Genomic DNA, 24,219 nt, shown 5'->3' on the forward strand with positions numbered 1-24,219 from the left:
TTTTGAATTAGTGATATTGGAGGCTGCCAGTAGGTGGCATCCTGTTTTGTTTCTTTGATGATTGTGCTTAAGAAAGTACTCTTGCTAACCAGCAAAAGCACTTTTATGTTGGTATAACTTTGTCTACACCTAGTGCTTTTGCCAGTATAGAAATGAAATAAAAACACACCCCAAATGACATTACTATACCATCAAATGTTTATAGTAAAACCTGACCTAAGTTAAATGATGCTTCATTTGAAATAGATGCACATTAAAATGAACTATTTGGGCTTGAATAAGAATCTTGTATATGCTGATGTTCTTCTCACGCTGCTGCTGGCTGCAAATATAGGCGCTCTGAGATGACGATTTGGAAAGATGGGCTAGACTCATGCTAATCAGGATACCGGCCCTTATACCAGAACTGAGACTTTTGCCTGGGAGGCTCTAAGGATTATCAAAGGAACTTGATGGATCAGAACAGTTTATCAAGGGGCTGGAAAACAAATATAAAAATGTTGGGCTACGGGCTGATAAAGACCTGTCAATTCCCCCCCTTTGGGCTAAGGAAGACTAAAAGTGATCAAGGGAAACACTCATTTCAAGTGTGATCCAAAAGTGCTTCCCTAGAGAAAACCATCATTAAAGAGAATGGAATTTCCCCCTGAACTAAAGCTTGCAGCAGCAGCAGCCCGTTGGAAGTCCCCCAAACCCCCTTTCTGGGAGATGAAGGATTTTATTTGTATGTTGTGCAGCAACACATTCAGGGCCCCACGTTTTCAGCGGTGTGTGGGAGTGCAGAATGGGGGGATGGAAGAGGACGCACTTAAGTGCATTTGCAGAAGTCCACCTGCAGTGGAGAAGCAAAGGGAGGAAATGTGTATGCGAAGAGCTGGGCATTTACACGCCCTGTGCAATCATGGCTCAACTCCTGCATTCATGATTTTTGTGCAAAACGCCGGTACCCACGTGGCATTCCCCTCCCACTGGGGAGTCGCGGGGCCGGAGGGAGCAGACACGGGCGGGGGGAGGTTTATGGAACACTAGCGGCCACCCATTGACTTCAATGGTGGCTGAGTGCTGCCCCTGAGCACCTCACGCCGAAGTCAAGCCAAGCACCCTGTCTCCTCCCCTCCGTATCCAGCGGCTCTCAGTACGCCAAGACCAACTGGATCCTGATCCGGCCCGAAGCCCCAGCTGGACCCAGCCCACTGCTGGTTCCGGTCCCACCCCTTCTAATGGTTAGGTCACAAGGCTGGATCTACAGCTGGGCCCCATCACCCTCGTTACACCGCCCCCCTCGCTACGCAGCGCTCACTCGGCCACCAGCTCGGCGCTGAGGGCGGCAAAGAGCGAAGCCAACGGCGCGAAAAAACCCACGCATGCGCGTTCGGGACCCATGAACTGCCGAAAACGAAGCTAACCTTCCAACCCCTTCTCCCCACCGCTTGCTCTTTTGCTGTCCGTTAAACTGACGTCGTCGTCATCATCGCGCTGCGTCCTTTTTTCTGCGGTTTCCGGCGCCGCCCGCGCACGGTCAATGGAAAAAAAAAGCAGGATAGTTTAATGTGCTTTGTTCACGGTAACTTTTTTTTCTGGAGCGGGCGGGCAGAAGGTGTGCATCCCTTTCCCCTAGGCCCAGAGCGGCGACCTGCTCCCCGAGCATGGCTTCCAGCAAACGCAAGGAGCCGCTCCCGGCGGCGGCGGCGGCGGCAGCAGCAGCATCTCGGGTCCTGGAGCTGGAGGAAGAGCTCAGGAACCTGGCTGAGGAGCTGAGTCAGTGCCAGGTACCAGAGAGAGGGCAGGTCCTCCCGGCCCTGGGCAGGGCTGCGAGGGGGGGCAATGCCCCCACGGAGCCCCCCCGCCCCACCTGGGCACCCCCGGTTCTTCCTCCCCTGCCCGGTCTCCTCCGGGTGGGGACCTTCCAGCCCCGCCCCGAGCGCGCATCCTGCTAGGACTGCCTTGGTCCTTGCCCGCCCCTCGCTGCCTGGGCTAGGGAGGCCCTGAGCCCCCCTGCGGGCCGCCGGCCTCTGCCGCACCCCTTTGTGCCCGGGCCAGCGTTCAGCCGCCTGCGCCACCCCGGAGCTAGCTGCATTTCAGTGGTGCCGACTTGCCCCCTGTTGGAAAGAGCAGCCCGGCAGGCTCCCCCCCCCGACCAAGGTTAGGAGCTACACCTGCCTCCTTCTGTGCTGCATCCCAACCAGAATGACGAATCACGCCTGCGGTTGTGACAGCAATTTGATTGCACCGTTTTGGTCCTTGAATAAAGCCGCGTTGGCTTAAAAGCGAGGGTTTGTGGCACGTGTCATGCAGTTTCTTGAAATGCAAAGGGTGGCCTACTGTCAGTTACCTCAGTGAATCATTGTTCAAACACTACACAAAGCAGGGATAATGCATCATAGAGAGACACCTGAGTAATCTTGACAGTTATAGTTTAATCGCTTCTGTTTGGTAATACGCATATTTAATGAAAATAAGGAAGGATAAGACCTTATCACTGCACTCTGCTATAAATATTTGCCAAACAAGAAGAGGATTTTGGCAAGGGGGCTCAGCAATGGGGCAGTTGGGGTACTAGTTCTCTGGCATGTTCCTTCCCACTCCTTTTGCAGAAGTTGGCCTGGTTGGGTCTCTGCAGGTTGTTGTTAACAGGGTCAGGAAGGCACAGGGAGAGAATAAAGCATCTCTATTAGACCCAGTGGATGTTAACCTTGCTCAAGCAGTATTTATACACCACTTCTATGCCCTGCAGATGTAGAAGTAGACAGCTAATGGAAGCATGGCTTCTCACAGAGCCTTATTGTGTGGGAATGATCCATAAGAGTAGCTATGTAGAGGCACAGGACACCCACAGATCTTGGGATCCTCACTCATTGCCTAAATGATGAAGGGAGAGTTAAATAAGCTCTCCCTGATAATGAAAACTCACTGAGTTTTCTCTTCCCCTTCACCTATGGAGGGAAAATTCACTAAGAGAAGACTCTGCACTAACTTGTTGGCTGAACAGGAATTACAGTATAATTAAAATGAGTTATATCTGTAATGCACTTCACTTGAGTTTAATAAAATTGATTATATTCACATCAGAACAGAACAAATTGACCTTCTTTTTTAACTAATTTATTTAGAAAGTTTTAACAAGTTTACAAATCATTGCCATGAAAATATCAGAGACAAAATAAACATTACAACAGTGAGGTTTTGTTTTGAGAAACATTATACAATAATATAATAATCAGATCTCTTTATTTAACAGGGTATTTTCATGTTACACAGTGAGCATCTTTACACTACCTACAAGAAGTTGAAAAATTGAGTTTCTAATCACGCTGGCATTATAGCTTGGCATTAAAGTAACTAGGGTTATGTCTCTACAGCAGTTTGGAGTATGCGTCTGTGCACTGGTAGACTAACGCGCTAGCTCGGCTTGACCTAGTGCACTAAAATAGTGCAGTCACAGTGGCTAGCCCTAGTACAAACTCGCCCAACGTCCTGGGTATGTATTTGGGTGCCTGTGCCGCCACAGCCATGCTGCTGTTTTTAGTGCGTTAGCTTGAGTGGAGTTAGCACAGGCAGACAGATGTGTTGGGAAGCACACTTCCAGCTGCTGTGGAGACATACCCTATAGTCATTCAAAAGCACAAATGGTAGTGAGACACCTAATTCCCATTGTAAGTCATTGGGAGTTAGACATGTAAATTTCCCCCTTCACAGACAACAGATTATATATTCATTCATTTACTTGTAGTATTCCTCTCTTGTTGAGTTCATTCCAGCTGTAGTCAGGTGAACACCAAAGTGAGATTTTTATTACCATATCTATAAACAGACACTTGTACTACACTCAGCTCTGAGCAGAGCTATTCATTCAAATGCTTTTCCCCAAGTGGAATAAGAGAACAGAATGAAAGTACTTTCAGTATTGTCCCATCCTTTTGGGGAACCAGAAGGTATGCTTTACAACTACGGTACAGTGAATAGAGGAACATCTGAATTTTCATTTAGGTAGTCACATACTCTTAAAGCTGTAAATCTATGTGGCAGCAGTTTACAGTTTCTGTTTTTTCAGATCTCTTCACAGTTTGCATATAACATGTAGGTCTGACTTTTAAACAATGAGTATATAGTTGTCTTAAAGAAAATTGAATATAAGAATGTTTAAAATGAATAAAAACCTTTATTTATATCTCTTGTTGCTTTCACATTTTCTATATATTAAAAAGCTTTGTTTAATATTATAGTATCGTAGTTTTTAACAGGATGGGAGGAAAGTGGGAGGTAGAAAGCATGGCAACTACAAAGTGGTCCCAATCATGACTGGTTTGTTTAATGAAATTCTATCTACCTATATTCCCATTGCCGTTTGAAGTGGATGTGGCATTCTTCAGTTCCTGTCCTAAACTGGCGTGTACCATTGCTGTGTGCTGTTAAACAGCTACATTCTATACCACCAGAGTCTCAATTTTAGTAGTAAATTAAACTATACCTATTAATGTAGCTTGTAACATATTCAGGGTCTAATAGGATGAGTTGTTCTATATAAGTTATCTTAATGTTAGGCTTTCTTTGTAAACCTCTGTATGCTATACTCCAAGAGATGTGTCACTTTATAAAGACTAGCTGAATTGGAAAATTGCATGTAAGTATTATGTAAATGGTTTTAAAGAGGAACTTGGTGGGTGGGGTTTATTTTCCTGTCCAACAAACAATTAAAGTTCCAAAATAAAGTCTACTTGGGGCCCAGTTTAACAGTTTTACCAGCACCCAAAATATATCCGAGCTAGAGCTGTTTGGAAATTTTACAAATTAATATTTTTCTGTTGGAAAAATATGGATTTGTAGAAATTGACATGTTCCCGCAGAGTGTGTCAATTTTGATGAAACTTCCAACAGTAATCAGATAGGTTTCTGACATAAACTAGGCAGGTTTTCTGCCTCTTCTTCTCAGCAGTCCGCTTGGTGAGCTGGAGCTCCCCAGGCTGCTGTGTAGTTGGGACTCCCCGGGCTGGTGGGCTCCCTAGGAGAGCAGTAATTTGTTTCCAAAACTGTGATCTGTTCCCACAGCAGGAACATTTCAGAGTTTGTTTGTTTGAGACTAAATATTGAATTTCGGTTCCATGGAAAACTTTAAGGTTTTGGGTTTTTGTTGCAATTTGAGATCAAATATTTTCAAAAACTCTTGCATTTTGTTTTGCAGAACTGAAATTCAGTTTCTCAGCTAGTTCTAATCCTAACACTTAAACTAGAAACTCTTCCCATCCACACCTTCTCGTCAGGTCTGAATCACCTATCAGTTCCAGGCACTCCTGAGCCATCTTGAGCCTCCACAACCCTTTCACAAGGGTCAGGGTGACTTTCCTCCCCTTGTATTAGGGGTTCACATGTCATCCCAGGCAGTCTTTATCCTTACCTGATGAAATCTAACCACCGCTGCTACTGTTCCCTTTCAGGTCTCCCAATGGGAGTACTCCTGATACTCCCTGTTCTCTTCCTAGTATTCCCTGTTCCCTTCAGGTAGGGAGGCAAGGGTGTCTGTCTCTCTGTGACTCTACTGGGAGATAGGACCTGCCAATTCTGCTGTCCCCATCCCACCAAGCCGAGATGTAATCCAGTCTCCATCACATGATGGGGGAAACTAAGCATAGATGTAGTGTTGCCACCCCAGGTGTTCAAAAATCATGAATTAGTCTCCCCCAAAATAATGAGATTTAAAAAACTCCAAACCCTCAAATATGTTTTGGATTCTTTTTATTCATCTTCTGCTTTATGAGCCTTCAGGGTACATTCACTTCAAACTGTCAGGCTCCTCTGCATAACCAGACAGCTAGAAACTTCTTTCATTTTTTAAAATGAAAACTGAGATTCTCCTGCCATCTCTTGACTCCAGGAATTGGGGCTTAAAGAAGAAGAATAAATATTGTGAGACTCATGATAAAATTGTGAGAGTTGGCAATGCTGTAGGTGATAGTTTGGCCTGGACCAGGGCCACTCCTAAAAGTACCACCAGCCTGTAGCAGGGAAAAAAGTTTTTCTGAGAAGTGGCATCATTGTATTGTAATCCAGGATTACTGGATTATCTAAAGCGAGGTGGGTAAAAATAAACTAGTAATCCAAAATGCCAATCCTATAGGATGCCAATTCTAATAAAACTCAGAAGGTAATTAATTTAGTTGAAGCTAAGTGCATGGCTGCTTTTATCACACTTTCATTAACATTCAGTGTGCTGGTAATTATGCATATGTTTTGTCTGCAAAAAAGCATTGCATAGAGGTCTCTATGGTCAGTTTAATGGCTAGCTTTAAATTTCAGTAATTTCCTTTTCCTTCATTCTTGATTCACTTAAATAGTGCTTTTCTTGCAAAGATCCACAAGGTATTTAGGTTCCAAGAAAACACAGACTTAGGTGTAACATGTTGTTTTTCATTGAGATTTTACTGTTCCCGTTCTATGGCTGGATTGATTTGGGAAGAAAAGGCATGCCAACGGTCATACAGTGAATTATGACATGTCTAGTCTCTGTTACTTGCTTTAGCTACTGTATTCTGTTTTAGAATCACCTTGGCATCTGCTATGTAAAATAAATAGTGAAATCTTTAGTAGACTTCTTGGAGTCTCCAGCTGTTTTCTGTATTAAAAACTCTAACTAGGGTATTTTTTTTCTTGTTGTTATGTGGGTTTGGATATTTTGGTTGATTTGTTTGTGTCATAGGTTTATATCTATTTCTGTAGGCAGAAAATGCCATTCTGCAAGTGTCATTCTTGCTCGGGCAGGAAGGCTTTTTTGAAGTGGAAGGATTTGTCGTGCTCTGTGAAGATGGTCAGGTTTGTGATTTGCTAAATCTGTGGAAGTTAGTTCTGTCTCCTTATCGCCTTGGTTGAGAGTGCTATTTCTCCGGCTCTCACGTGCTTCTTCCTGGGTTTTGTGATCTGTGTTGTTCTAGAGAAGCACAATTGTCGGGGCAGTTAATACACAGGCAGTTTGGTCTTTTACATAGCTATGTCTTAAGCTATTACTTGCTTTGAAGATTAGGCCCATGGCCTTGAACTGTGATCTGAAACTGACTAGAAGCCGCTGGAGACACTTGAGCACAAGCCTGATGAGCTCACAGCAGCTTGGACCATGGAGAGAAGTATTACAATTCTCTCTGCAAAGCTAGTCATTCAGAGGCATGCTGCTGGCTGCTCACTTGTTCTTCAGCTAACAGAGATTAGGTGATTCTATTTTTCAGTTCTAAATATCATCTATTTTTTTCTTTTGAGTCTTTACAGTGAAGTTAAAATAAAAATGTCTAAACTTATATAAACTTTATTTGTAGACAGTTTTTGTTAATTTGTTCTCCCTGATTGGCATGCTGTTTCTACTAAGAATCAATGTGAAGGCCACTCCCTTGCAGTACTGAGACTTTAGGGATGTAAGTGGCTGCAATTAGGTAGCAGACCTCTCAGTTGTACCACATTGCATGGTACTTTCTGCATTGTCTCTTTTAGGTCCCTCCTTGTTCCATTGTACTGTGTTTTCATGTGATGTCCCACAGGGATGAGCAGCAGTAGCTGGCTGTTGTGAGGGAAAGAGGCAGAGACCCTCCAATAGCAGCTGTGGCCTTTGCTTCTCCATTTCTTTCTCCAAGATTCAGAGCGATGTTCCCTAGAAAGGAGCACAGTCATCCACCCATAGGCTTTTTCAAGCAGGGGAGGGATGAAGAAGTTGGCCTGCTGCATTATTCATAGCAGGGGAGGAGAGAGAGCAGATGGAGAAGGTAGTGGAGCAGCTCAGTTGCTGGGCACTTTACAGGCTCGGAGGTTCCACTCTCTCCCCCTTCTCCTGTCTTGTGAAAAATGTACATGTTCAGCCTTCTCTCTCTGACTTTCACCTATCCATGCAGGAAAAGAACAGTGATTTCCTGGGGAGCTGGGCTTCTTTTCTCTTCTTCTCAGAGAAGAAGGGGGTGAGGGGAGAGAAACCACCACACACACCTGGTAGTACCTCTTTACTGGAGCATTCCCCTTGAAATCCATGGGACTGATTACTGAGTTATAATGGCAGAATTTGTCCCTGTAGCAGACTCTCTGATGAATATTCAGCTATCCCTGAAAACTGACGTGCTTTTCATCTGAAACAGCCGAATATCTCACATAACCCAAGGAGTATTATTCCTCCTTGATAGTGTATGTTTGTAAATGTAGGATTTCTAAATTATGAAAAAATTGATAAAATTGATGTCATAACCATATCAATGATAACGAACATAAACTCCTCATTGCTGTTATTTCTTTGAAGTTTTATGAGGTGGTGTTTGAGAAGGACCTTATTCTCTTCGCATATCATAGTTATTTCCTAAACAAAAATGAGGAAAGTGCCATAAATCTAATAGTTTTCTACCTGTGTGTCTCACTTATTATTTTTATGTTTTGGTTAGCCCTTTAAAATGAAATGTTCTCCTGCCCAGGCTAAGGTTTCTTTGTTTGTTTCTCTTTTTCTTTGTGACAAAAATGGGTTAAACCAAAATACTCAGAGTAGAAAGTTTTGTACTGATCTGAGAGTTTCAGCAATTAAGGGCAGATCTACACTTAAAACCCTGCATTGGCGCAGCTGCACTAATGCAGTTGCACCGCTGTAACGCTTCAGTGAAGATGTTGCTATGCCGACGGGAGAGCTTAGCTGCATCTGTCAGTGTTGTTAATCTACCTCCCTGACAGGCGGTAGCTATGTCAGCAGGAGAAGCTCTCCCGTCACCATAGGGCGGAAGGGGGACGGTAGGCCGGTATAACTACCTCGCTCAGGGGTGTGGATTTTTCATCAGTGTTGACATCCATCTATTTCTGCTTGAAAATGGGGTAAAGTCTCTGTACTTCCATTCATTAAATACTAGTTTGTTTTATTAGTGATTAGGCCAAGACCATGCATTTATTGGTGCCGAGGGATGCTAGCTGTTTTTTGTGTGTGTGTGTGTGTGTGAGAACTCAGATATGTTGTCATAAGGAATCTGAGTCCGATGAGTCTGATTAGAACTGGTGCAATGATCAGGGCTTACCAGCGATGCCTTACAGATGGAGAAGTAACTATGTTCTGTAGTTAATTTATTCTTTTCAATTGTTTATAACTTTGACAAACTTGTCTGGACTGAAATTTTTCATGCTAAGTCTCTGCAACCTGATGAACTTTTTTTTGGAATGTTTGAGAAAAAAAAGTGCAATTGTTGCTGAGAGTAGGGCTGGTTAAAACCAGACATTTTTGCCAACATTAATTTTTTTTCCCTACCACTTTTATTTTTTAAAGATCTCTAGTAGCCCCTTGGGTTTGGTGCGGGGACTGGTCTCCTGGCTCCCATATGAGCGCACTTTTCCCTAGGCCAAATGGTATGCTGAGTTGGGAGATGAAGCTACTGCTCCTGCAATTACTCTCCCCAAATTGAAGTTGTAATTCTGTGGAGTTTGGAGTTTGCTTAATGCAGCTGGAATGTTCCAAAAATTAAGAGCACGTTTCTAAAAGGTTCTACTGAGCATGTGCAAATGGTTAGTCTACCCCCCCCCCCCAATCACCTTCCCAATGGCTTATAACTTAACCATATTTGAATGGATTTTCACTGTCCTATGCAAGGCACCTCTCCAGTCTCAGGACTATCTTCCTACCAAATTTTAAGTTCCTGTTGTAAATGCTGAGGCTACTGGAAATTTTTTTTAACTGTTTTTTTTAATATTGGCAAATGAAATATACCAGTTTTTAACCTGCCTCACTCTCTAGCAACTATCACATAGTTTTTGCTGAAACATTTTAAAAAAAGTTCATCAGGAGGCACAGAGCAATCACGAACCATTTTAGTCCAAACAGTTACATTTTGTGGACGTTACAAGCAACTGAAAACAGAAAGATTAGGCATCCTTAGCTACAGAACATAGTTAATTCTCCGCCTATAAAGCATATCTAGTAAGGCCTTATCATTAGTAGCACCATGATGTGACATCAATGACAGATGCCTAAGGATCTGAAAGAGTTGTGCAGTTATTTTTAGCTGAGCTTCAGGGCTAGCATTAGACCCAAGACTTAGCCACACTGACTCTCAAAATGAATATGCCAAATTTATGTGTTTGGTTATGCCGTCTGTAAAATGAGGTTACTCCTGCATTCCCATATTCAGAAGTGCTTTGAAACTTAGATGAATGAGCATTATGCAAATGCAGAGAATCATTAACAAACAGCAGCCAAAATTCCTAACTCTCAGCCCAATGGTCTAACCATTAGACCGCCTTCCCTTCCCAAAATCAAGACTAGAACCCAAGAATTTTGATTTCCAGCATTCTACTACTGTCTGACAAATAGTTCTGTAACCTACTGGCAAAGTGTGTGTCATGTTCCTTTCTAATGGCTAGTGCATAAAAAAGGCTAACAACCTACTACTGCTATTTGCTCTGGTATCTTTAGCTCAAGTAGTGGGGCTCTGTGCTGTGGATTTGAAGGTTGTGGATTCAAATCCTTATGGTTACTTAGGTAGGATTTTGTTACAGTTGAACAGGATGGAGGTTTTTTTTTTCATTTTCTTAAAAAAACAAAAACAAAAAAACCCTAAGTAGTTCCATACAAAAAAGGATTTTAAAAGAATGTTAACATTACAGAGTCAAACACTAAGAAGGCAAGAAGCACCAGGTTAACGATTGGCGGAAGGTATGCAAGGCATGGTGATAGTCTTCTCTGTGCATCTTTTAAAAAGAACAATGGAAGCTGTTGAGTGCTGAGCTCTTTTGAAAATCTGGCACAGTACATAATCTTCTCTTACGGTGGGTTTAAAATCAAAAAGCTATTTATTTTTAACATGGGGGAACATTATGTCTCATAGAGTCAGTGTCAGCAGGTGTTGGCAAGAATAAGGCATTGCTGGTAATTCATCTACACTAATCTATTATAATTACAATGTTGCCCAATCTTACCATAAGTAAGGGTATGTTTTAGTGACGGGTATTTTTAGTAAAAGTCATGGACAGGTTACGGGCAACAAACAAAAATTCGCGGCCTGTGACCTGTCCATGACTTTTACTATATAAATACCCTTGATTAAAACTTAGCAACTCCTGGGGCCTTGGGGTGCTGCTGCTCTGGGGGGCTCCAGGACATCGCTGTTTAGGAGGGTCCTGGGGGCTAACAGCTAGCCCCAGCACTGGGGGTGGGGGGTGACTGCTGTTCTGAGGCCCCTGTGACTGCTGTTCTGAGGCCCCTGGGACTGCTGCTCTGAAGGCCTCTGGGGCGGCCCCTGGGACTGCTGCTACTCCAGCAGCCCGAGGCCAGCGGCACTGTCACCAGCTGCCTGGGGCTGCTCCAGCAAGCAGCCAGTGTGGCTGGCCCCAGGGTCTGCCTCAGCAGCTGCCCTGTACGACTGGCCCCATTGGCCACTGCTCCAGCAGTGGCCAGTGCAACTGGCCCCAGGGCTGACCCCGGGACTGCTGCTTGGGTGCTCCCTGGGGCCAGATGCCCGGGGTCACCCGAGTAGTAGCTGGTGTGGCTGGTCCCAGGCCCACTCCTGGGAAGACTGCTAGGGCACTCCCCGGAGCCGCCCAAGCAGCAGCTGGTGCGGCTGACCCCGGGGCCAGCTGCTTGGGTGGCCCTGGGGTCAGCCGCACCAGCCGAATTTGGGACTTTTGTGACCTCCGTGACAGAACCGCAGCCTTAACCATAAGTCTACTGAGGTATTACTTTTCAATCTCTTTAAAAAGTCACTTTGATAGCATTTAGTGCAGACATGAAAATTGATCATGTTTGTGTTTTTGATACCAAAATATCAGGACAGTCTTGTCAATTAGAAATGAGTTGAAATGAATATTTTCAGCAAAATTGGTAATATTAAGACTTCATGGTCAAAAACAAATGTTTCCCTGTGAAATTATGAATAATGGCAGATAATGTCAAACCATTAATACCTGTTACAGTTTCTAAGGCATCTGTATGGTGCTCTTGTATAGACTAAATATTGCTGCCAAAACATGGCTATAACAAATTTATAATTTCAGTAGTCCATACGTGCGTCAAGCAATATGAGTTCTGAATAAGAATGTAATCTCTGTGGTATAGTAAATGACAGTATGTTCCCTTTTGTCACTTTCTGTTCAAAAGAATACTCCTTCTTTGTTGCCTAAATTATTAATAGAGACAACACAAAAGGAAATTCTTTTAAACTGATAAAAGAGAGACACATTTTTTTTTTATTCTAATACCACAGATTAGGTGTTCATTGTAGGTTCTAATATTGCAGTATGAAGGAATTTCAAAAAATAGATTTTTATAGTGCCAGCCTTAAAGACATTTTATCTTCAAGCTGATTGGACCGATAACTTCAAGATATATATTTTCTTCCTGATTGTGTCTATCTTGCAATTATATATGATTGTGCATACCGTGTGCTTCCATTGATGAGACTTGTGAACTTGAAAATAACTCCATTGTTGTTTTAGAGCCTGATTTTCTAAAGTGCCAATCGCTTCTGGTCAGGTACTGAATACCCTAATCTTCCAATGACTTTAAAGAGAGTTGAGGAACTCAGCACCTCAAAGTATCAGGCCCTATAATGCACCAGAATATTCTATACCGTGTATTCACTTATTTAGTAGGAATGGATCATGGGGACTGTATTTTTATTAAAGGGTTAAGTATGTGACTGAAAATTACATAGAGCACCAGCACAGTAGGACTCAGTGTGCACTGCTGGCATATTAGCGATGTAATTTTAAAACCCATGTGACAGACACATCAAGAAGCAAGTGTATGTGTAAAATTGTGTGTAAAATTCATACCACAGCTTGATTAAAGACTTCTTCCCTTTAGCTAGAAAACTTCATTTTAGATGGTAGGGGAGACCAAAGAAATCCATCTTAAGAATTTTATTGCTACATATTTTACTATTTGTAACATCCATGTCTTTGCATGCCTTTTCAAAAAATTCTTTACAAGCTAATCTGATATTTGCTTATCTCAGTAGCCTATTTTGCATTTCCGTACAAATTCTTCCAGCCCAACAATCATGCATAATTTCACTTCATATTGAAATATTCAGTTCATAACATAGAGAATATACAATCTCTGATTATTTTACCTAGAGTTTTTCCTAAAAACTACAGTAAACCAATAGCTCCCTCTGTCCTCCATCGCTTTCATTTTTCTCTTTCAGGGCATGCACTGGTATAAATTCTGTCATTCATATTTTTACAGTAAATGCATTGTTTCCTAAGTTTGTGTTGCCAATTTTTCCTTTTGTTTTGGTGATATTCCACTTCTTGAAGTCAGGAGATAAGGAACATTTCCCTTTTCCAGTGACCTGTTGTTTGTGTATATATCTAAAAGCTTTGGATGTTATAACATCTCAAGTATTATGTCAGTTGGTTATTTATTCAATTTATGCTAACTACTAAAATGAGCTCCCACCCTAAACCCTAGATGAGGTAAACACTTAGTTAATATATACAGTTATACAGAGGAAATAGACTTCCCCAATTTCTCCATGTGCATAGCACTACAAGTAGCACAAATGTAAACAAAATTTAAGCTCCTCCACATAGTCATCCATCACTACCCAGACTCTCATAAATGTCCTGTTGCTCAAGGCAAAGGAGAAGATGCATTTATGTTTTGTTTCCTGTTTGTCAGTATGTCTTTCACAGCTGCATTGCAAGCATCTCCTACAGCCTAAGAATTTGATTCTGTTACTTTGGAAAGGAGCTGAAGAAATGGCTGAAAATCTTTTTTCATTATTTAGATCAGAAGTGTTCAAGTCTTATTATGCTGAGGATGGCATTTTCAGGTTTCCAGCAAACAGATGGTTATCCCAATTTTGATGTACATTTACATACATTGTAATAACAAAATAGATGGCCAGAGCAGTATTTTTGTTCATATTTCCCTTCAAAGGGGAATAGAAATTGTATGAATTTAGTTGCAGTAAGAAGCTGCAGTTGATCACCTGGAGTGAAAGGGCAATGGGAAGCCATGTCTTGTGACTCTGGTCCACGCCTCATGCACTTCTGATCTATTGTCCCAAGCAAATGTTTGTTGTTGTTATTCATGCAACATGAACTTTGTGTAGCACTTGTTTGTTATTAGTCTATAGTCACTGATTAGGGTCCTGCTCCTGCTGCCATTAAAATAAATGGCGAAACTTCTGTTTGTTTCAATGTGAGCAGGACCAGAGCCTAGGTTATTCATTTCCATATGTCTGCCAATATGATGATGATGAGGTATAATTATTTTCATTCCAAACTGAAGAAGAATTCCACTGTTTTTGTTTCAAAACTGTCACTTTCTCCATTTGAGACGTGACCTGCAATCATTGTAGTTGCTTTGCTGTTCAGGGGAGACCATCTCACTTTCAATTTAGTTCCCAAAACACTCTGAATATTTATGTTTTATACATCTCTATTTCCAACCTCCACATTTGGTTCCAGAGAGAACAGCTTCTTTTTCTGACATACAGTGTTGTTGTGGATACTTTTATTTTTAATGAGTAATTTTGGGGAACTTTTAAATGACATCTGTATTCTACCCTCTCTATATAAGTTCTCAGCTGCTCAGGGTACACTCATGCTGACTTCTCTGAGCAACGAACATACACTGAGTAGACTGAACAGTCCTTGGATACACTGAAGATTGATCTATCCCAGGTCTTGACAGCTGTAGAGATAACTTTTTGTGCCAACTTCAGGCTGGCTATGTAGCCTTGTTTCAGAAGAAATTTTTTGGCTCCCAAGACCATTCAGGGAGCAGTCTTACCAAGTCCATTAATTGTGCCAAGAGTTTAAAAAAGCTGTTTGAACTTTTTTTCTTAACACTGTAATAATTGTCAGCTAATGTTGCTACTTCTATTAGACCAAACCTGTCATTATTAATAGATTTAAATCAAAACATTTTAATAACTAAAATTGTTTCTCTAGTTTGAGAGAAGTAAGGCTAAATATTTAATGGTAACTTTCTGCACTCAGTGACTGACATTTTACAATTGTTATAATTAGAAATTCTGTACATGTACATGTCTTGACGCTAATTTTCTTTGCAGGTGTTAAAGTTCACAAAGACTTTAACCAAGGGAAGTGTAAATCATAGATTATTACAAGTAGCATGTGGCTGAAAACATTAATTCTTATGTTAAATTATTTTAACATGACTCTTTTGGTCTCCATAATTGACAAAAAGTTGCACCATCCTGCATTTTTATAATAAAAGTAAAAGGCATGCATTGATTTGGATCACAGTATCTTACCACTAGTACACTGAAGTTTAGACCATGTCTGGCACCGTCTCCTCATAATTCTTTGTTTGCCCATTAATAGTTTGAAGGGGATAGCTGATCCTTAAATGTCGAGTCCTACCATCCAAAACAAATAGTACAGGTAGAACAGTTACTGCTTTTTTGGGTACTGTAATTTAATGCAGTTTAATTGATTAATAGGTGATTTAATATTCTTTTTAAAAAGAAAATGTACATTTTCCTTCTGTATTGTTTTAGCACCCCTGTTTATCAACTTTTCTCAAATTTCAGTTATGGTTTGAAGATTTGGGTAAAAATTTCGCTTGTTTTTTACTTCATGTAAATGAGATCATTCATCCCTACCTCTGATATAGTACCACAGGCTGATAGCATTTCTTATTGGAGCAATGCATGCTTCTGGGGGACTTCTGTGCTACTGTGCAATGCAGAGTTTGCGCAGAATTCCATGTTTCCCCTGCAGAATTGGGGCTGCAGAGCTGCTGGCCACCACTAGGGGCACTGGACTCTGCAGAGCCCAGCTCACAGTGAGCTGGGCACCCAGCTCGGCGGGGATAGCGGCTGCATGCTCTGGCTGCCCAGTTTGATCCTCATTCTCCCATGGACAGGGGAGAGCCCGGGAGACCCAGCTACGGCAAAGGATGAAAAAGGGCAGGGCTGTATCACACCAGATCCCCCGACAGGACAGTAAAGAAGCTGGGGGGAGTAAAGGCTGTGGCGGTGCAGATGTCTGGACTAGGGGGTGCCCCACGGCTGGGCTCTTGAGGGAGAGGGGTGCAGGTGTCTGGGCTCTGGTGGTGCCCGCAGCTGGGCTCTGGGGGGAAGGGCCTGCAGGTGTCTGGGCTCTGGGGGCCCCACACCGCCCCCTCCAGTACCCCCCAACTTGGAACTGGGTTGTCGGATGGGTTTCTTTAGCTCTCTACTCCTAGGGGAATCTTTTTTACTGTTGTCTGTATTGTTTACACACTTGTTGACAGGTATTCTGAAATAAATTACCAAAATAATTGAAACTGAAATGATTATATTGTGTTATTTTGACAAATAACATATGCAGAATTTTGTAGAGTTTTAAAATATTGTGCACAGAAATTTAAATTTTTCGATGCAGAAATTCTCCAGGAATAAATGCTTTTATTTTTAAAAGACAGGCATGCCTGCGCCCTCAACAAAAAAAACTAAAAAACTAAAAACAACGTCCATTTGTTCTCCCTAAAATTTCACATTCTTATCCCAGAGTTAATTTTTTTCTGGAAGGTTTGGTAACATGTAGGGAAAGAGGTTAACCTAGAGGCTCATTAAAATAAGGATTCTAAATAGAAGTCACAGGGAGGTTGGGGGAGGATCCCTGCCATGAAGAGGAGTTTTCCTTCCCCTAGCCCAGGTGCAAGGAGAAATACTTTTAAATCGACAAGTGTTTACTATTTTACTGCCTTTTCAGGTGAGGCTGAAGGAAGTGCAAGTCCTGAGTCTTTCTACATTGTGCCAGGGTAGAAAAATCATAGAATCATAGAATATCAGGGTTGGAAGGGACCTCAGGAGGTCATCTAGTCCAACCCCCTGTTCAAAGCAGGACCAATTCCCAACTAAATCATCCCAGCCAGGGCTTTGTCAAGCCTGACCTTAAAACCCTCTAAGGAAGGAGATTCCACCACCTCCGTAGGTAACCCATTCCAGTGCTTCACCACCCTCCTAGTGAAAAAGTTTTTCCTAATATCCAACCTAAACCTCCCCAACTGCAACTTGAGACCATTACTCCTTGTTCTATCATCAGGTACCACTGAGAACTGTCTAGATCCATCCTCTTTGGAACCCCCTTTCAGGTAGTTGAAAGCAGCTATCAAATACCCCCTCATTCTTCTCTTCTGCAGACTAAACAATCTCAGTTCCCTCAGCCTCTCCTCATAAGTCACGTGTTCCAGCCCCCTAATCATTTTGGTTGCCCTTCGCTGGAGTCTTTCCAATTTTTCCACATCCTTCTTGTAGTGTGGGGCCCAAAACTGGACACAGTACTCCAGATGAGGCCTCACTAATGTCGAATAGAGGGGAATGATCACGTCCCTCGATCTGCTGGCAATGCCCCTACTTATACAGCCCAAAATGCCGTTAGCCTTCTTGGCAACAAGGGCACACTGTTGACTCATATCCAGCTTCTCGTCCACTGTAACCCCTAGGTCCTTTTCTGCAGAACTGCTTCCTAGCCATTCGGTCCCTAGTCTGTAACAGTGCATGGGATTCTTCCATCCTAAGTGCAGGCCTCTGCACTTGTCCTTGTTGAACCTCATCAGGTTTCTTTTGGCCCAATCCTCTAATTTGTCTAGGTCCCTCTGTATCCTATCCCTACCCTCCAGCGTATCTACCACTCCTCCCAGTTTAGTGTCATCTGCAAACTTGCTGAGAGTGCAGTCCACGCCATCCTCCAGATCATTAATGAAGATATTGAACAAAACCGGCCCCAGGACCGACCCCTGGGGCACTCCACTTGAAACCGGCAGCCAACTAGACATGGAGCCGTTGATCACTACCCGTTGAGCCCGACGATCTAGCCAGCTTTCTATCCACCTTATAGCTCTGTTCAGAGTTGTGTGTACCTGAAAGTTGCAGGATGCAGTATTTTCTCCTCCTTTCTAGTGAAACCCTCCCTCTCAATATCTTTCCCGTTAGTAATCTGCCTTTATAGCTAGCAGGCAGGAATTTTCATTATAAAGTATGGGGTAGTCTCCAGTGTTTCGTCTAAGTCTTGTGAGTGTATATCCAGCTCCTGGAGTCATGTGAATAGATTAGAATCTCAGCTTTCCTTTAAAAAATAAATTTAAGGTTCTAATGCTGTCGGTTGCAGAGAAGCTTGGAAAAAGTGACACACCTGTGGTGGAGGTAAGGAAACCCCAAACCAAGAAGGTAAATAAAGAAACCCCAAAATATATTTAAAAAAATTTGATTTTTAAGCCACCCACGTGATTTTTGATAACCTGATGTATGTTTTTAAAAGGATTGGGATTGGCAATATTGGATTACTACTTCCGTTCTTGATGAATTTGTAGGTCTGCAAACCAGGATAGAATTAAGATTTCTGCTTACTTACTGTCTGCTACTATAAGGTAAATTGTGCAATGTAAGTTTAAAGTGTATATTTAAGACAGAGTGATTTGTTTGGATGCCCATGCCAACCCGGTATCCCTTGGCTACAATGGTTGTAATAAATTACCTGAGAGGGAAAAGAATTAATACTGTTTATTTACCAACTGCTTTTTTTAAAAAAAAATTGTTTAGACATACTTGTGTTCTCTCCCCCTTTGCCCCATAGTTCTCCTCTCCATTGTGCTGAAGAGGTTTGTCTTGGTTTATAATTAAAGTAGTGCTATTTAGAGTTGAAGACCCACTGACTTATTGATTTTCTCCCCTAAATAATTTAAAAGAAATCACAACTCTATCATTATTATTTAGTGTATTTTCATTTGACTTGATTTTTCTTTGTCTTTATGTGAGTGTTTGTATGTTGATGCTTTTTTCCTGCTGTAGGTATAAGATGTTTGGTATCTTAAAAAAGATTTTGAACTAATTTAAAATAATACTGTAGTACTTCTGTTTTTCACGGATTTAAACTGTGCTTGGAAGCCTGAAAAGAAATTATTTCTAAATTTGGAAAATATCGGTATCTTATATTCTGTTTCAGCTGGAGAAGGAGCAGCCATAGCATTTAAAATATATGTTCTGAAATATCTAGATCTTTGGGAGTGTAATGGGGTGGCATCCACCGCGAGTGCCCCCGGCCGATTGCACTTAGTCTGCAGTGACCTCTGTTAGTGGTTTCTCAAGTGCGTTTTCAATAACTCAGACCTCTGGCTGAGTCACGCACACAAAGTCTGTATGTGAAACAAACCAGACCCCTTCTGGGGTATGCAGTCCACTAGGGGCCTATCCCAGTACCCCTCCGTTGGCATCTCTGTAGCCCTCCTTGGGCTCAATCTTTAAATAGTCCCGGCCTTGGTATGAGGCCGTACCCTGAAGCCCTCCCTGCGTCAGTCCCACAGCCCCTTCTTGACTTGTCTTCAAATAGTCCCTCGACCATGGTATGGGGCTGTGCCCCAGGGCTTCCTCCCTGGAGACTCTTCATGCTTTCTGGGCCTTTCTGGGCCTTTCTGGCCCCAGCTGTTCTTCTGCCTTCAGTCCCAGCAGCCAGCCAGGAGCTCCCTCTTGCTCCCCTGGTTCCTGCCATCAACTGATCTGTCCATGGTCCTGCTGCTCCTTCAGCCAGCTCGGAACACAGTCCTCACTCCTCCAGCTCCAGGTGGCAACTCTCTGTCTCTAGCTCTGCAGTTCCTTGGGCCCTGGGTGGCTACTCCCTGCAGCCTTTCTGATTGGCTGCTTCTCCACAGCCACTCTAGGGCACTTGCAGGAGTTCTCTACTGCACCTTTCTGGGACGGGGTATGGTAGGACCCTGAGGCCTCCAGCAGGGGCCTCTTGCCCTAGTCCGGTGGTTCTCAAACTTTTGTATTGGTGACCCCTTTCACACAGCAAGCCTCTGAGTGTGACCCCCTCACCCTTATAAATTAAAAACACATTTTTTATATTTAACATTATTACAAATTCTGGAGGTGAAGTGGGGTTTGGGAGTGGAGGCTGACAGCTCGCAACTGCCCCGTAATAACCTCATGACCCTGTCACAACCCCCAGTTTCAGAACCGCTGCCCTAGTCCACCCTGTCACAGGAAATAATGTGTAATACCAGTGAAGGGGTTGCAAGTAGTTAATGGAAACCAGCATGGAGCTCAAATAATTGTTGTGTAATTTACGTTAAACACTTGGATGAGATATTCTTGTAGAGAGCACAACAGTTTAAAATGAAAATTGGTCTTGCAACAAGTTGACAGCATGTAAAGTGCAGCTATTACATGGTCCTTTATTATTTCATAATTATTCTTTTAAATCAAAATCAAAATGATGAAACAAAATCCCTCTTCCTCTCCCCCCCCCAGTAAATCACATTCTGCTGCCATTGAAATCAATGGAAAGTACCATTGACTTAAATTGTGTAGAGCAGAGCCTGGTACAAACCCCACTGAAGTCAGTAGAAAGACTCACATTGACTTCAGTGGGCTTTGGATCAGGCCCTATACACTTATCTTATTGTGGAGCTATGCTTATGGCTCTGTAGTTAAGGTTTCAGATAAGTTCCATTGTGAGCCCTATTTCTAGCCTCCTTATAACTTTGGATATGGACACTGATTTGTCCAAAAAAATATGAGATTTTACTCTGAAGGCTATGGAGAAGTTTTCTGCAAAGTGGGAAGAAAATTCTTCAGTTGATGAGTAATAGAACACTCAAAAGAATATCCTGATTTGAAAATGTGCCTAATGCTTATTTGAGTTCCTCTAGTTAAAAAAAAGCTTATTACTACCCTTTCATATTTTCCAGATAGTTAAATCTTCTTGAAAACTAGTATAGAGGTTGCCATTTGAAGAAAATAAGATGTAATTAAGTAAAACCACTAACGATTATTATATATAATGGTAATAGTTATAGCCGTTTGTGTGGGATAGTATATTAGGCTTTAGGGTCCCATGTGGAGGTATAGATCTGTTTTGCTGACTCACTCTGGAAATCAGACCACCAGGGGTCAAATTGAAAAAGAAAATATAGTGGCACTCTTCCACGCTCTGCCCACAAAATAAATTGCCCAGTTGAGATGCCAAAATCAGCTGCTGCTCTCAGAATTGTGCAGATGTTCAAAATATGTTCACGTATGCTCTCTGGGTTGTGCTCATCTCAATGGATTTGGCTTTTTGATTGAGGAAAAATGTGATGGTAATTTCCTAAACCCAACCCACTTGTGGTGCCAAAATGAGCTTTCACTCACAATAGATTGTATAGACTTTCATAATATGATAGTTTTTCTTCTTTGTTCTATACTTTGATACGGAGTGAAATAATTAATGTTGTCATTTTAAATTATCATCATAGGCATTTGAACTAACACCCATTGAAATGAATTGGGCAGTTTATACCTCTCAGAGCTCTTGTTTCAGGCTCTTTGCAAACTCGGGCAGATATGGATTTATAGATTTCAAGGTCAGAAGGGGATTATTGTGATCGTCTAGTCTGACCTCCTATATAACACATGCCATAGAATTTCCCCCAAATAAGTCCTAGAGCATATCTTTTAGAAAAACACCCAATCTTCATTTAAAAATGGTTAGTGATGGAGAATCCACCCCAACTCTGGGTAAATTGTACCAATGGTTAATTATTCTTGTGGTTAAAAAATGACACCTTATTTCCAGTCTGTTTAGCTTCAACATCCAGGCACTGGATCACGTTATACCTTTCTCTGCTAGATTGAAGAGTCCATTATTAAATATTTGTTCCCCATGTAGACACTTATAGTCTATAATCAAGTCACCCCTTAGCCTTCTCTTTGTCAAGCTAAATAGATTGTGCTCTTTGAGTCAATCACTATAAGCATGTTTTCTAATCCTCTAATCATTTTCTTGGCTTTTCTGTGAACCCCCTCCAAATAATCAACATCCTTCTTGTATTGTGGGCACCAGAACTGGACACAGTATTCCAGCACTGTTTTACCAGTACCAAATACAGAAGTAAAATAACCTCTCCACTCCTACTTGAGATTTCCTTATGTATTCCATGATCACATTAGCTCCTTTGGCCACAGGTCACATTGGGAGCTCATGTTCAAATGATTACCTACCACAATCCTGAAATCTTTTTTTAGAGTCCTTGATAGTCACCCATCCTTTAAGTATGGCCTACGTTCTTTGTTCCTAGATGTATACATTTACTTTTAGCCATATTAAAATGCATATTGTTTGCTTGCACCCAGTTTACCAAGCAATTCAGATCACTCTGAATCAGTGATCTTTCTTTTTCCTTATTTACTCCCTCAGTGTTTGTGTCGTCTGCAAACTGTATCCATGATGATTTTTCTTCTAGGTCATTGATAAAAATGTTAAATAGCATAGGGCCAAGAACTGATCGCTGCAGGACTCCACTGGAAATACATCTTCTCAATGACTATTCTCCATTTACAATTACATTTTAGACATATCAATTAGCCAGAATTTAATCTATTTCATGTATGCCATGTTAATTTTATATCGTTCTAGTTTTTTAATCAAAATACTGTGCAGTGCCAAGTCAAATGCTTTACAGAAGTCTAAATAAGTTACGCCAACATTATTACCTTTATCAGCCAAACTTGTAATCTCATCAAAAAAAGATATCAAGTTAGTTTGACAGGATCTATTTTCCATACACCAGTGTTGATTTGCATTAATTACATTACTCTCCTTTAATTCTTTATTAATCAAGTCCTGTATCAGCCACTTCATTATCTTCCCCGCTCGGAATCATTGTAATGCTGACAGGGTTATAATTACCCAGGTCTTCCTGTTTATCCATTTTAAAAACTGGCACAATATTAGTTTTTTTCCAGTCTTCAGGAACTTCCCTGTGCTCCAAAACTTATTTAAAATCAACATTAATGGTATAGCAATCTCCTCAGCCAGCTCTTTAAAATCTCTGGGTGCAAGTTATCTGAACCTGCTGATTTAAAAATGTCTAAGTTTTGTAGTTTCTGTTTAAATCCTCCAGAGCTACTGGTAGAATGGAAAGAGTGTTATCACCATACGATGAGACTGTATCATCTGCACTAACTAGTACTTCTGTGGAGGACTTTTTTGAGCACAAAATTCAGGAGATACTTCATAATGTTGAGCAAAGTCTTTTACTAAAGATTTAACTTCTGACTTGTTTTCTTACCTAAAAACTTGACAACTAGAAATCTAAGAACTGAATTTATCTTAAAGCAATAGACAGTGTCACAAGATAGGTGGCATTTTTAGTCTAAATTAACTGTATGGATTGTCCCTTTTTTGGCCTGGATTTAGTAACTTCATTAATGTGTTTCATTTTGTCTGTCTTTAAGTTTCAGCCCTTTCTCCACTAGGAGCTGAATTCCAGCACTTCTGATGAATTAAAGGTGACTTGTAAGGTTCAGAGGGTGGGAGGGGGCTCAGGGCTGGGGCAGGGGGTTGGGGCGTGGGAGTGGGTCGGGGTGCAGGCTCCGGGCAGCTCTTAGCTCGGGCAGCTCCCAGAAGCAGCGGCATGTCCCCCCTCTGGCTCCTTTGCGGTGGCGTGACCAGGCAGCTCTGTGCGCTGCCCTGTATGCAGGCGCCGCCCCCACAGCTCTCATTGGCCACAATTCCCGGCTAATGGGAACTGCAGAGCCGGTGCTTGGGGCAGGAGCAGCATGCGGAGCCCCTTGGATGCCCCTACACATAGGAGCCAGAGGAGTGACATGCCACTGCTTCTGGGAGCCGTGTGTAGCCACAGCAGACAGGGAGTCTGCCTTAACCCCGCTGCACCACCGACCGGACTTTTAACAGCCTGGTCAGCAGTGCTGACCGGAGGCACCAGTGTCCCTTTTCGACCGGGTGTTCCAGTTACCTACATGCATGTATAGTTAGTCTCACTCTAGAATTATAAACCTAAATTTACAAATTGTCTTCAATATTTTGAATTTCAATGGGCTGAAATTTGGTATGTTACCTGTCAGCACAAATGTTGATTTAAGCTTATATCCATTATACTAGTTTTTTTTCTTCAATTTGAAAAACTTGTGGTCGGAACTGTCAAGTGGTCATGACTTATGTGATATTTTGAAATACCTAATACACGCAAATTTTAATATCCTAGCATCTTATAATATTGGTTCACTAGTCTCTGTTGCATGACTTAAGTGCTTTCCTGCATCAGGGCTTACGTTTTGAGTATTCCCATTCCAGTCAAGCAGGTGTGTCAGTGCTTTTCCTGAATCAGTACCTTGGTGGAATTACAGTGGTTTTTGTGATCTGCCAAATGTAGTTTGGTATCAATGATGTAATTCATTTTACAGCAACGACGGTATTTTGTTAGTTCCTTGATTCCACCCCCCCCCCCCTTTGGTATTGCTGAAGCCCAGTGCATTGGAGGAGAGAAGGTAG

General features: G+C 42.1%; 1 protein-coding gene across 1 annotated transcript in view; it reads left to right on the forward strand.

Moving 5' to 3' along the window:
- Positions 1 to 1,646: 1,646 nt before the first annotated feature.
- The window catches only part of CNTLN (centlein), a 277,320-nt gene continuing 254,747 nt past the window's right edge, over positions 1,647 to 24,219 (forward strand). The window contains exon 1 of the mRNA XM_024211087.2: positions 1,647 to 1,769. Within this exon, the coding sequence (XP_024066855.1) occupies positions 1,647 to 1,769 (123 nt within the window). The remainder of the gene's footprint in view (positions 1,770 to 24,219) is intronic.

This window comes from Terrapene carolina, unplaced genomic scaffold, assembly GCF_002925995.2.
Source record: "Terrapene carolina triunguis isolate 2854851 unplaced genomic scaffold, T_m_triunguis-2.0 Scaffold113, whole genome shotgun sequence".
NCBI lineage: Eukaryota > Metazoa > Chordata > Testudines > Emydidae > Terrapene > Terrapene triunguis.